This window comes from Eurypyga helias, unplaced genomic scaffold (genome assembly GCF_000690775.1).
Source record: "Eurypyga helias isolate BGI_N326 unplaced genomic scaffold, ASM69077v1 scaffold2057, whole genome shotgun sequence".
In the NCBI taxonomy this organism is placed as follows: domain Eukaryota; kingdom Metazoa; phylum Chordata; class Aves; order Eurypygiformes; family Eurypygidae; genus Eurypyga; species Eurypyga helias.
This window is the reverse complement of record NW_010263548.1, coordinates 10947-25081: the sequence shown is the minus strand read 5'-3', so window position 1 is coordinate 25081 and position 14135 is coordinate 10947. Positions and strand designations below refer to the sequence as shown.

At 47.9% G+C, this 14135-nt stretch overlaps 1 protein-coding gene across 1 annotated transcript in view; it reads left to right on the top strand.

The window, feature by feature from the left end:
* Positions 1 to 12277, top strand: part of KTN1 (kinectin 1 (kinesin receptor)) — a 54773-nt gene extending 42496 nt beyond the window's left edge. Inside the window, exons 38-44 of the mRNA XM_010156071.1 lie at positions 809 to 880; positions 1331 to 1414; positions 1612 to 1695; positions 4037 to 4120; positions 5424 to 5516; positions 10595 to 10718; positions 11779 to 12277. Of these exons, the coding sequence (XP_010154373.1) occupies positions 809 to 880; positions 1331 to 1414; positions 1612 to 1695; positions 4037 to 4120; positions 5424 to 5516; positions 10595 to 10718; positions 11779 to 11783 (546 nt within the window). The 3' untranslated portion in view covers positions 11784 to 12277. The remainder of the gene's footprint in view (positions 1 to 808; positions 881 to 1330; positions 1415 to 1611; positions 1696 to 4036; positions 4121 to 5423; positions 5517 to 10594; positions 10719 to 11778) is intronic.
* Positions 12278 to 14135: the final 1858 nt, after the last annotated feature.

The following is a 14135-nucleotide window of genomic DNA, read 5'->3' as shown; positions in this document are numbered from 1 at the left end:
GATCCTGGCAACTCAAACTGTATTTCTGTTAAGGGCTTGTTTTTTCCAAGTCATTTGTGAACAGATACAGACTTTTTATGCTGAAATTTAAGTATCATATAATCGTAATAATCTTTTGGAAGCTGTAAAAATACTGCTTAATCCATTATGGTAAATGAATTACACTTGAAATTGCCTGCCAAGCTTTCTTTTTTTTTGGGAAGGCTCTGTTGCTAGCAAAAGTGGTAAGAAAAAAGCCTTTTATGGTTTTTTTCCTAATCTAAAGTAGGTCAAACTGGTTTGAGTTTTTTTTGAACAAAATTATTTCCAAAGTACTTCTGCTCAGTAAATTTGAGTGCTGGAGTATGAGCCTGGAGCGAACAGATGATTTATAAACTTGCTGTTTGAGGGGTTTGTGAGAGACACTCAGATCCCAAACTATGGATGTGCTACCATCTGCTGCTGTTACCCGGCCTCTAATAAGGCTAAACATGCTGGGTTTGGCTACGTGTAATACGTGGACGGAGCCAGTCTTCCTTCTCTAGGAAAGTTATTTCCCTTACCATGGCTAATGGACAGCTGGCTTAGTCCTCATAATCCAAATCTTTTAGGCATGTAAGTGCCAGCTATCAGAAATTCTTACGTTGTGAGAAGGTAGGAAAGGTGTTAGACACTCTGTATTTCAATTATTTAAGTGAGCATCTTATTCAGTCATGGTGATTTCATCCTTAATATTTTTAAATCCTAGAAGCAAGCTGGTGTGTATATGGAGAGTTTGTCTTAGCCCAGCACTACTAAATGATGTATTTATCTCTCTTGACAACTGCAGATGCGTTCTTCGGTCGTTTCTTTGGAGCACGAGGTAGAGAAGTTAAAGGAAGAAATCAAAGAAGTTGAAACAGTACGTGCAGGTGTTTCTTTTTCTTTGAAGCTTTCTGTTACAGCATAAGTCTAAATCATATTTTAAGTAAGTTGGAACATCCTAGGACTTCCCTCCTGCAAGTAGAGCAGCTTGTGGTGCGGGTTAAACCGAATCTTCTGGCCAGTGTTTTTTAAGAAGGAGGGGAAGCTGGGTGTTGGAAATTGTCCTGGCTTTCACTTCTGCACTCACCCACTGGGTTTCTTCTCTTTTCTTGTGAGACTGAGCAGTTTACTGCTTGTTGGTGATCTTGGACTTGATTCTTGTTATCTTTTTGAAATGCAACACTTCGTGCTGTGCAATCACTGGGTTCGAAATGCTCTCTGAATGTCATGGAGTATTTGATAGAAATTTATAGCTAATGATAAATCAAGAAAATCATACAAGAAAATGCTGAAAACACCTGATTTAACTCTGTTTTTCTGTTTCTAGCTTAAAAAAGAGAGAGAACATTTGGAAAGTGAACTAGAAAAGGCAGAAATAGAACGATCTACTTATGTTTCAGAAGTCAGAGAGGTAAACGTAATTGATGAAATTGTTCTTTCTGCTGTTCGGGTTACCAGTTGCCTGGCAAACTAATCAACTGCTTAGCCCCCGTGGCTGAGGAGTGTATGTGCTTGTGACCTTAGGGTAGAGCGACACACTAATAACTGAGCAGAAGAAAAGTGGGCATCCTAAGGAGACAAATCCTAAAACTCTAAACTTCATTTCAGCTCAAAGATCTGTTGACTGAATTGCAGAAAAAACTTGATGATTCATATTCTGAAGCAGTAAGACAGAATGAAGAGTTAAATTTGGTAAGAAGCTCATTCTCCGCTGGGCACAAACTAGGCTCCCAGCATACTTATGAAGCGGAGACTTATTTCAAATCCTGTCTGTTCTGCTAACCTCTTCAGCTTGGTATTTTTGTCCATTGCAATCATTTATGTAGTCTGACTTTTACAATTTGTCTCTTTCTCTGCTCCTAACAATAGCATGTCTGGTTCTTAAGGCTTTTTCCAAAGTCTGTAAGACTTTCCTTCCTGAAACTTCTTGAGAGTCAATGTTTTATAGCGTAGCGGTACGCAACAGCAGATGTAACGCCCTTGAAGCCACAAAAATTGTCCTCTCAGCTGTTTAACCTGAGGATTATTCTTCTGTTGTTTTATTATTCTCCAGAGCTTTTGAGGATGCAACTGTGGTATCTGTGCTCTGACTGTGCAGAGCCTTTTCCATCCTCCTCTGTATGTACAGAAATTGGCCAAAACTCGGATTAATTTGGAGTATCCCAGCCATTCAGCAGCTGCCATCCTGATGTGGCTGAATGGTTTGGGCTCGGTGCATGCGCTGGTACAGCACGTTTGCCTAGAAATGCTCTCCAGCCAGTGATACTCCTGTTAACCAGGTTTTCTCAAGGAGTTGGGTTAACTGAGGCCAGACCTATAGACCCAGAGATGCATGGTTTTTCCGTTGGAGTCCTTTCACTTCTCCTTTGTTTCATGGATTGGTTTGTGTGTGTGTTAAGGCTGCAGGAGGGGTCAGACCCTTCCTCTACTTGTGTTTGGACAATGCTTCTCCTTGCTCTTGCACCAGAGCAGGGGAAGGTTCTCTGTCAGCCTCTCTTTGGTGGGTGTTAGGGTAGTCAGTGGGACAACCTGTCACTCCAGGCTGAGCTGCTGATCTCGCCAGGGTGTTGTCACTATGTGCTTGGGTTAAAGTAGTTGATTTTAAAAAAACCCACTGTAATAATGATCTGCTGAAGTTAGTATGCTTGGCAAGTCTAGTGCAGCACTGATTAGCATCCTGCCTCAGCAACCAAAACCTCTCGATTTGAAAGCAGGGGAAATGGGAATTAAATGCATATCTTGGACTTAATCAGTAAACGCCAACCTCTTGAATATAAGAGGCAACAATCTATTATGTCTGTAACAACAAAAGCTTAAGAAGCTGAGCTCCCCACTCGGCAGCTTGACTCTGCAGTCTGAGGGTGCTGTGTTGGTGGGAGCGTGAGGAGGTGGTGAACAGCCTTCCTGCAAATGGCTCAGGGATACTGTCCAGTGTATGTGTGTGTGTTTTTGCAGGAGACTGAGGAATAGAAACGATGGGATTTCAAAATGTGTTTCCCACTAATTTATAAGGTGAGCAAAGAGAGAAGCTGAAACTGCAGAGGAGCTCAACAGTGCTTCCCCAAAATGTCAAAACCCAGCATCTACTACTCCAGGTGCTCCCAAGGGGGAAACTTGCTGAGGGTGAGACAAATATAACGCAGAGGTTTGGAATCAGTAAGAATTCAGGGCTCTGAGTAGCCTATTGTTCACTTCTTTAATCCCCTGCTGGCTCTGCAGGAATAGTGAATGTTAGCACAGTGCACTTCAGAGGCAGAAATCCAACAAAATTGCCACTCGAGCTTCTTGTTAGTGCTCTTATTTGAGGCTCAAGCCTTAAGTGCTGTGGCTGGTTCTGTGCGCCCTGTTGAAGAGCAATTGAAACACTCTTTAAAAAATGTTTATATCCTTTGGAAGGCTGTAGTTTAAGGGCAGCCCATACAAAGTGTTCATCCCTCTTGACTGAAATAGTTTCACTTTTTTGGATTGAATCTAAACACAATTGACAACTTAATATACCCCTGTCAGTGATTCATGCCTTGATGCGACATTAACAACTAGTTAAGTCAACATAGTTGTAAGTGGTGCTTTATTCTGATGACAAGTAGAGCCTTTTAGTTTATTTAGCAGCAAAGTGACTGTTTAGCCTGAATTAAGAAGATGACAATCTACGGTTTTGTATGTTTGCTGTGAATTAAGTTGAAGTCTGGGATGACTTGTGATAAGAGAGCTGGAGAGGCTTATGTCCTGTCAGTGTTGCTAATATTCCTACTGGCAATTGAGCTTAAAAGTTGAAACTGCTTGTAATGAACCTGATGCCAACCATGTTTTTTCTGTAGTTTCCATTCTTTACATTGTTCTTTACAGATGGAGTCTCTCTTCCTTGACTGTCCTTGTAAACCTCATCATCCATGTTGACTAATCCAGCGTGTGCAATGGTTGTTTGTAATCTTACTCCCTTTGCAGTCAGTGTGCACTGGGTTAATCCGTGGGACAGACGGATGAAATCTCTGTGTGTGTGTGTGAAACTGATCTTCTTTGTTACATTTTCCAGCTGAAAACGCAGCTAAACGAAACACTATCGAAACTCAAAGTTGATCAAAACGAGAGACAGAAGGTAGCTGGTGACTTTCCCAAGGTAAGCAGAGACTCTTAACAGTTGCAGAGCTAAATGTTACCGAAACCCTCAAGATCTGTAGCTTTGCAGTGCTGGAAAACGTGGTGATTTGAGTGGCTTGAGCAGACTGCCTGCCTGGTGGGGTGTCTTACTCAGCTTACTGGTCCCCCAAGTGACTGGGACTCTGGCTCCGAGAGCTCACGCAAGATACCTGCATGTCTGTTAAAATGCTAAAAATGTATCAAACAATTTAATAAGCCTTTTTGAAAGTGTCTCTTGTCTATGACAATTTCCTGCTAATGGGACAAGTGGTGATTTGGGGCTGACAGTTTTTTAAATAAAGAAACTCAGGCTAATAAAAAGCCCATCCCACAGCCTGAAGGCTTTGAATCCAGCCTGAGATGGCAGTGGTTACAGGCCGTCTGCCTGTTTGCACGTGGTTACAAATCAGCTGTAACCCTGGAGACTGCAAATCTTTAAAGTTGTCTCATCAAGCTTGCACGGAGCTAAGCAGGTGGGTTACCTCTGCTCATCCTCAATGGCTGCTCCTGCAAGATGGATTGGAGTGGGAAATCTTTAAGCATGAGGGGTCTCAGTGCTGTCTGTCACCCCAGAAATGAGCTTCTCGTGGGAGAATTGATAAATAGAGACAAGAATAGCCTGTGGAGTGGCTGAGCTCTGGCTCCAGACTCTGTAACACCTTGTTCCTTCTGCGGGAGATGCGTGGTAAGGGAACTGGGCTGCGTCCTTGCAGGGCTGGAGCAGGGAGAGCTGTTGGTGGGGCAGGTTGTGTCCTGGGACTGGGGACAGAGGATCACAAAAGCACTGCTAGGAAGTGAGAAGACCAAGGAGACCTGCTGCAATAAGGTGATTAACACAGTTTGCTCAGGACAATTAGGTTGGATATTAGCATACAAAGTGAGCTGTGCTGACGTCGCTGGTTCATGGTATGTTCTGTATAAATGCAGATCTACAGTGAGGCTTTTGGAGTACCTGCCTGTGCTGCTGCTCTTGCACAGAAAAAATGTGCTGCACAATTTTTACCTAATAACATGACATGAGACTATTAAAGCTTCCCTGCGGAATTGCTTTCCAAGTCAGGCAGGCTGACGTGCAACATGCTGATTGTAAGGAGACACGTCAATCTTGGCAAGTGTGTTGGTCCCCTGAGCAAATCTGGTATAAAACAGATTTACTCCGGGATAGTGATTTCCTCTGTCTCTAGTGCTCTTAGAGAGAGCGGGTGCTTTGCTTCTCAGCCTTTACTAATTGCTGTGCCTCCCCTGTGTGGGTGTTTTTTCCCCGCCCCCCCCCTCTCTTACAGGCCCAGGAATCTCTGGCATCTCTTGAGAGAGAAATTGGAAAAGTTGTTGGGGATGCCAATGTTATTGAAAACAGCGGTGTTTGCACAGAGTCGGTGAGTGGTTTATTTTCTTTTGGAGCCCATGCTCAGGAGCAACACAACTCTTGTGTAGTACAAGCTATGGGAATTGAGGTCCACCAAAGGAACGGGACGTGTGCTGCTGCTACCGAAAATTCTTGTCTTACACCTTCTCAGGGTAGTATCCTGGAGCTGTATCCCAAAGATGCTGATGTCTTTCTAAGCATTAGGAGTTTTGCTGTCATCTAGAGTGTAGACCTCTTTCCCCTGGCTCAAATTTGCAGGGAGGAAGGAGAGAGAATCTGGACATGAAATCTGGGCTGCCAGTGGGTGGTTAGTTTGGTTTGGGTTAGTGAACCCTGGGGAAGATTTCTGTACTTGTCTCTTCAAGAAGGGAAGCAGAAAATAAATCTGCAGATTACTAAGTGAGTTCAAGATATTAACTGTTGGGTTGACACTGCTGACAGCTGTAAGGCCAAAGAAAAGGTCTTGCATGTGACACAAAGGCAGGGAACTTCTCTTGCCAGAACGTTGGCCATTCTGGTCCTCTGCAGCTGTGGGCAAGGGCCTGTCCTTAACTGCTGGTAGGTGCCCAAATTCACTTTCAACTGGTCCTGGCTCCTTGGAGGTCTGTGCTGACCTGCAAGCGATCACAGAATCTTTAGGTTGGAAAAGACCTTTAAGGTCACTAAATCCAACCATTAACCCAGCACTGCCATTCCAGCCACTAACCCATGTCCCTGAGCACCACATCCACATGTTTCTTAAATCCCTCCTGGGATGGTGACTCCACCACCTCCCTGGGCAGCCTGTTCCCAGAAAGGGCTGTCAGGCATTGGAAGAAAGCAATCCTCATATCTAATCTAAACCTCCCCTGGCACAACCTGGGTGACTCCACCCCCTCCCGGGTCAGCCTGTTCCAATGCCTGACAGCCCTTTCTGGGAAGAAAGCAAATCCTCATATCTAATCTAAACCTCCCCTGGCACAACCTGAGGTAGTTTCCTCTTGTCCTGCTGTGTGTCACTTGGGAGAAGGGCAGTTAAAATCTTATTAGCCTGAACTTCGGTAAGCAACGGACTTGAGTGCTGCCTTGTGCTGTGGGTGAGCAACTCTCCAGATTGATGAGGGCTTTATATCCTCCAGAAATGGTGTTTCAGGGTCTGGAATTGGGTGGACTCTCTCGGGTGGCCTGTTTTCATGCTTTCAGGTAACGCACCTGGGCCAGTGGATTACTATTGGCACGGATGGTTGTGTAGCTGGTGTTTTGAGTGCTGGCCCTAAAAAGACACCACCTGTACGAGTGGCTGAGTCGTGGCTCCGTAACTGGGCTTCCCCATCTCTGGAAAAGAGAGCTTTCACACCAGCTTCGAAAGAGCTTCAGAACAGCTTTCCAGAAGGCAGTTGGGAAGGGGAAGGTTAAAGCGTTCCCAGCACGTTTTACACAGCTAAGTGGTGTCACTGGAACTCATTACTAGTTTGATGGATGGAGTGGAAGGAAAACTGTTGTTTAAGGGGGAGAAAGGAGCTTGTTGATAGGACAAATTTATATTGACTCAGCTGCTGAAAATAAGTAGCTTCATCAGCTGCAAGAGGAAGCTAGGAGTCCTCTAAGGAGTACTGCAGCCAAGCAGGAATGAAAGGGCTTTTCTGGAGCGATGGGTCATGGATGCTGATCAGCCCTTGCACTGTAGGCTCGCCGTGTCCGCACCAGAGATGCAGCTGGGCCTGTGAGACCACTGATGCCCCAGTGCTGTGAGCTAGTTTCTGGGAGGGATGGGAGGTCTGCTGAGCCCCCTCCTGGGTTGCCAGCGTGAGGCCAGCCAGTGACAGTGACAACGGGGTCCTCTGTGTCCCTGGAGATGAGCAGCCCTCCTCAAGCCACTGCCAGACTGCTTGCTCCCTGCTGCGCTGTTGCGGCTTATCCGAGTGGCACATCAGGACGGCAGTGCCATTGGCCGTGGCATTCTTGTGGCTGGTGACACTGGTGAGCCCTCCTGAGCCAGGTGCCTCTAGATGTGCCCTGAGGTGGCCCGAGTTTGCTAGTTTAAGTGCTTTAAACCCCCTCTGGCTCACGCGTTGCTCCGCGGTGGCTGCGTGGGCACGTTGTGGAACCCTAACCAGGTTTCCTCCAGAATATCCGTTGCTTTATTCTGAAGAGGAGTGTGGAAAAACAGTCCTAATAAACCTGTAATTAAGCCTTCATTAGTAAAAACATTAATTGTTCAAACAGTGCTCTTGACAGGTAGCCATTGGCAGAGGCTACAGTTAGAACGTTTTCTTTATCTTTTTCCCCAGGCCCTTTTTGCTGCCTTTTTTTGAGAGGGAAAAAAAAGCTACTGTCTCCCCAGAAGCCTAAACCCCAGCTTAAAATAGCTCTCAGATTAAAAAAGGAAGTCTTCCAGCCACTTCCACCTAGCAACAGCATCTTTTTCTTTTTTTTTTTTTTAAGAAGGACCTGAAAGCACATGCTTGAAAATGAGCGTATTTGTTCCTTCTGCGTATTGGAACCAACCCACAAAATTGAGAAACGATGCTCGTGTAAACCCTCAAAATGCCTTCTGTGTGTTTGCTTTAGACTCCTTTCTGTTTTAAAAATAGCCCGTTCGGGTTTTCCGATCAGCTTCCTTGTCACTTGTGGGCCCAGATGATGACTAAAGGGTACCTTTTGGTGTGCTCTAAGGAAGTCATTTCTATTCAGCAGCTTGCTTAGGCAGTAAGCTTATTTTGAGGTTTATATGAAATCTAACGTGCTTTCCCCTCCCCAGATCTCGGTGTAGAACGCTCGTCGCTGAGACCTGGAAGTGCCGTATGTGCGAAGCACGGCGGAGGGCAATCTGCATCTGTCAGGGGGGATGTACCTGGAGGTCTTCCAGGCCCCTGCTTATCCATGGGGAGTGTGCAGAAGCTTCAGGGGAGCTTACCTGCAGAGGGGAGGTGTTGTCTTAGCTTAGTGTTGCTCCTCAGGACCATCCTCTTCCTCTCCATCCCTGTATCCCCAACGCAGGCTTTCCCCCGAGTCTGGGAGAGCGTGGGGCTGGGGCACAGCAGCGACGGCGTGAGGCAGCCTTGCCTTCCTGGCTTAGAACCTGCCGTGTGGCCGTGCTCAGCCCAAATCCATTGGTAACTGGTCAGGATTGGCCCCAAGAGGGTTGGGGATGTGTCTATCATTCACCAGCAAACGCCGGCTGGGATTTGAGAAGCCACAAAACAGGCGGGAGAGGAAGCGGATAAGGGGGAGAAGAGCTTTTCCCGGAGCTGAGGGTGAATTGAAAGGCTCCCTCATCGCTTCTGCTTGTGGTGGTTTCTGTGCTGATGCACGTGCGCTTCCATGCCCAGCACTGTCAGTCAGGGCTGCGACGCGTTCGTCTGCGGGGGCGCTAATTGCGTTTGCCTTTCCCCTTTTATCAGTCTGCATGAGATGGCTGAGCAAAGTCCGCCTTCACAGACCTGATTTTTCTACTTTAATAAAGGTAAAATAGGTTAAGGCTACCCGAATGCAGATTCCCAATGATTTTTTTTTTTTTACAGCAGAAAAAGTGTTTACCAGTTGCATTTAAGAGCTTTGTGACATATCGCTTTGTTCTCCTGCCTGAGCCCAGAGTGGTTTCTGTAACGGTGCAGGTGGTTGAGTTTGATTTACTGCCTGCTCCCCGTTAACAGCAAAGTCTAGCGGCGTCTCCAGCCAAATGGGAGCCGGGAAAGCGGCCCTCTGAACTCTCTCTAATTTCCCTGGAGCTCTAGGGAGAGATTTGCAACAGCGTTATGCATCGGTCTCGTTCTGGGAGCGGGGCTGGCGGATGCTCGGCGCTCGCCCCTCTGCCCGTGGTGAGGGCTGCGTGCTTCTGCAGCGCTGACACCGGGGCAGATTTGCTTATTTTTAGCTGTTTAATTGCAAAGGAAAGCCTCTCCGACGGGTTATCTGGGGTTTTTTTTGAGCTGAGTAAGGAGTAATGTGTGTGGTGGATGTGGAGTTCATTGTGTGTCTCTGGAGGAGCGAATCAATAAAGATAATAAAAGAGGGATTATAGTGCTGTTAGCTCAGCAGGACTGACTCTGGGGAGGGGGGGAGGCAAGAGGGGAAGAGTCTGTTTTGAGTTGTGACACTTCCCTGTTAATAAACTGTTGAACTCCTTAAAAGACAGCACTTTTTGTTGTTTAAAAAAGCAAGCTCAGCATTTTCACTTCAGAAAACTGGTTTCTGGCACTGGTTCTTGGTATCTTTTTTTTTTTCTACTTCTCCATGCTGACTGGTGCTTAGACTGCTTTGTGAAGCCCTCATCCAAGGTGAGGTGTCACCGGGAAGCAGGACTTTCACCAGGGTTCAGAGCAGAGGGTGAACCCGTGGGGTACCTGGTGGGCAGCACCCCACATCTCAAGTCTGAACGGGTGCTGTGGTGTGGGTGGGGGTAGGTGTGTGTCTCCAGCCAGCTGTTCCAAATGGTTCCACAGCTGGAACGGGGTACCTGGTGGGCAGCACCCCACGTCTCAAGTCTGAATGGGTGCTGTGGTGTGGGTGGGGGAAGCTGTGTGTCTCCAGCCAGCTGTTCCAGATGGTTCCACAGCTGGAATGGCCTTCTGCTTGGATATTACATACTGCTGAGGACACCGTCCCGCAGATCCATGTAGGGACCAAGCCCTTGGTGGTCCAGCAGCCTTGTTGTTACAGCTGTGGGGGTCAGGAGTCATCCCTCTCGTCGCTGGGCTTGGCAGCCTGTGTCACCAAGCTCATGCTCTTGCCTGTGTGGGGTTCTCAGCCAGGCTTGTGGGGACACAGGGTAGTAACTTCGGAGGCCGGATCAGCTGTGGTTATGAGCACAATTCCTGGAAGCAGCAAGTAAATGGAATCCCGGGCAGGGAGGGGTGGGAGCCGGAGGTCAGCGATGTTCTCGCCGGTGGTTGGGGTGTGCAGGTAATTCCCTGGAACAGGAAACAGCATCTTTGACTTTAAATGGTGTTCTCTTTAAATGTGGCCATAACCCTCTGACTGACAAGAATTGTTCCCATCTGTGCAAGGAGATGTAGCTTTATATGGAGGAGCTAATTCTAGGCTTCCTTGGTAATTAGATTGTAAATGAGTTTTTAATGATTTTTTTTTTCCCCTTTCTTCTTCCAGGATCTGACTGATAAAAGACTAAACGTGGTGATGAATCTTAACCAGGATGTAGGTCACCTCAAGAAGCTGCTGGTGTCAGTAAGCCAAATGCTGTCAAAGGGACGAGAACACTACCAGCTAGTAGGTAGGTGCGGCGGGTGCCAGCTGCTTGAACCGAGGGGCTCTCAGGAAGGACCCTGGTCTGGGATGGTGGGACCCTGCTTTGACAAGCCGGGTGTCAACAGCTGGAACTGTGTGCGCGCAGTTCATCTGAAGCTTTTAGTAGGCAATGGATTTGTCCCTCCCTGGATCCATACATCAGCTAGCTGGGGCTAATCTCACATCCCTGTGCTCCTCTTTGGGCATGTAACTTTGTCCCTCCCTTTCACTCCCTGACACTTCATGCAGCAGGTTTCCCAAAGCTTTGTTCTCCCAGTGCCTCTGCCTTGTTTCCTTCATCCCAGCTACACAAGCAAAATACCTACACTTCCATGCTCTGATTGCTTTGGGATGAAGGATATTAAGCAGCTCGCTGGGCTTTCACTGAGATAACAGCAGTGGCTTGCTGCGGTCATGGGATGCGAGTAGCTGAAGCTTCAGCCAGGCACGAGCTCTTCATCCAATTACAGATACACGAACCAGGCTTTTACGTTAATGTGCAGCCAGCTTTTGGAAACCTGGGCCTTTGTGGTTGGCTGCATCATGCTGGTAAACTTCATAAATGACCCAAATTTAGCTAATGGTCAGGTAAACTCGAGACACTCAACTTCCTCAAGAGGCCGACGCAGCTTGTGAGCCTCTTCGCTGTTCGGTACGGGAGGTGTCGCAGCCTTGGCCCTGTGCGAGCTGCTACGAGAAGTGTCACGACTCCCTCACCTTCTGAGGGTGGCGACTTGCTTTTTTCCTGATTTAGGTATTTTTTAGGCTCCTGCCTCTAGTACTGTGTGGGCAGCAGAGCTGGTAGCAGGGTGTTCGTGGCAGGGCGAGTCCAGTCTCGTAGGATGTGCAGGTGGGAGAAGGGTGCTGCATGCACCGTGGCCTCTGCCCTGGGAGGCTGTTCTGGCTCAGCCTCCACCTCCCGGGTTGGTCCCTCTGGACTCCGTCACGGGCCGCCGCTAACGAAGTGCTGGCAAGGCACGGGCTTGCTCGCCCACTGCCCTTGGGAAACTGCTCGGCTGACGTGGCGCTTTGTGTTTCTCTTGCAGAATGAAGTTACGGGGGAATCGTTAATTTGAGGATAGCAGAAGGCATTGTATTATATGTTGCCAAATTAAAGCCTTATTTATGTTTTCACCCTTTCTACTTCGTCAGAAACACTGAACAGAGTTTTGTCTTTTCTAATCCTTGTTAGACTACTGATTTAAAGAAAAATCCGACTCTGTAGACACCTCCAGAGTTTAGTTTTATAATAAAACCAAACCTGTTTGCATAATTAGACCTTGACATTCCTGGAGAGACAGTAAACACCTAATCTTTTATTTTGCTCAATAAAACTTGTTCAGAAACCTCCACCGTGGTAAAGTCACCAGTGAGATATAACGTTTTAATACTGATGTTGTACACTGTTTTACTTAATTACATTTTTGGGATTAGCTGCCTCTGACTTCAACCTCAAGTAAACAAACACTCCTTTTTTTTTTTTTTTTTTGGTTGCTAATGTAATCAGTTTTTGTAATGGTGTCGGCAAATAAAGGGATGCTGTTATTCCAGGTGTTCCTGCTCTCTTCTTTTAGCTGAATGTGGATGACTTGGGTGAGGTTTCCACCCTCCCCGAGAGGAGCATCGGGCTGTGCTCGGTGTACTTGTTTCGGGTGGAGGAGGAGGCACAAGCTTGAGAATTGAGCAAACCCGGGGTGTTTGCAACCGAGCAAAACTGCCTGTTAAAGACAAGGTACTAAGGTTTTAAACAGAGGAAATCCCCAGCAAACCATGGTGTGAACTGTGGTTCCAGGTGTGTCTTAGAGGAGCCCTTCAGATTCCTCGGTGGGCGAGGTGAGATGTTGCTGAGCTCCTGGGAGCACTTGAGGGGGTGGTTATCAGAGGGAAGGCAACAGAACAGCTGGGGGCCGAAGCGAATTCTGTTAGTGCTGAAATGGTTCACCCTGAGCCTTTCGCTCCAGCCTTGGTGGGAGTTTTTTCTTGTGGATATTTCAGTCCCTCACCCATCCCCCTGGACCGGGCGGGAGGTGAAGTTTCTTCCTTCCCATGGACTTGGTGGTTTCCCGTGTGATTCAGGTCCTGCTGAGAGTTGTGAAATGGCTCAAAATTCAGAGAGAAAACTGAAAAACCTGTGTCTTGGCACAAAAGCTCCCCTTAGGGTTCAATGGTAGCTGTTTAAACTGCTGTGTTCCTTGGGGGATGCATTGCGTAAAAACCCAAATCCCTTCAGTCCACACCTTGTAGAGGTGCTTTGAGGTTAATCATTTTCAGCGCCAGAGACACACCCTGCAACTAGATCGAAGGAAAACCTGAGCCCTGGAGGGTCTCCACCCTTGCCCAGGCTATGGCTGATCCTTTGGCAGATGTCTCGGACGCCTGTTTTTGGGGTAAGTAGCAGCTTGATGGATCCGTGCAGGTTTGACTGCTTTAACCCGCAAGGCTTCGGTGATGGTAGTTGGGGCTGGGGGTGTTGTGGGGTTGATCTGATTTCAGTCCTGCCCATCGGGGGAATCCCTGTGGCTGCTCCAGCTTGGAGCTGTGCCTTGGTAAAATCCGCGGTCGCGTTGGGGAGCAGATGGAATTTCTGCTGTCGCGTCTACTTTCTGGTGCAGGTGGGTGGAAGCTCAACCTTCCCCTGGATTGGGCACTCGCTTTGGCTCCTCCGAGCATCAGAGGCTTGGCTGGGTGTTCTACTCCTTTCCCCTTATGGATCAGGGCAATGGACAGCAGGGAATCTTCACAAGGAGCTGTTTCCCACCCTGCTCAAGCTCACCAGTTCTCCCAGTATCAGTGAGTAACTGGTCTAGGGGTGCTTGGGGCTGTGTGCATGCGCATTGCTGGTTGGGGAACACACGGGTGGGCACCGGTGAATTCCCTTCATCTCGGGTCTCCTTCCCTGTGCTCCGTGGGGCGGTTGCTTCACTGGATCCTGGGAAAGCTGGTGGTGGGCGAGACCGGCTGTAGGTGCCAGGTGGAGCAGGGTTGGTTGACCTGTGTTTGTTTGGGGACAGCCTGCTCCTCCCCAGCGCGGTGCCGTGAAGGCAGGGTGGGCTGGGGAGCTGCTGTGGTCATCCTGCTTCCCTCCAACCGCTCGGCACAGGTAACGTCCCGAGGAAAACTGGGCTCTCCAGGTAAAGCGATACCTCCTTTTCCTTAAAAAGATGGTTTTGCAAATGCTGATGGTGCCTTGCCTAAGGAAGAAACACCTTTGGAAGTATCTGGAGAGCCCCTGGATGCAGCCTTTGGAGCAGCGAAGGTGATGTGAGCGTGGAGATGGATACGTGGCTGTCTCCGGGCTGTTGATTTTCTCTTGGGTAAGCTGCAGCGCAGGGGGGAAGGTGCTGCTGCAGTGTTTAGTTTGGAAGGGGAGATTTGCAGCGTCATTCCCTTGCTCTCCTGGCAG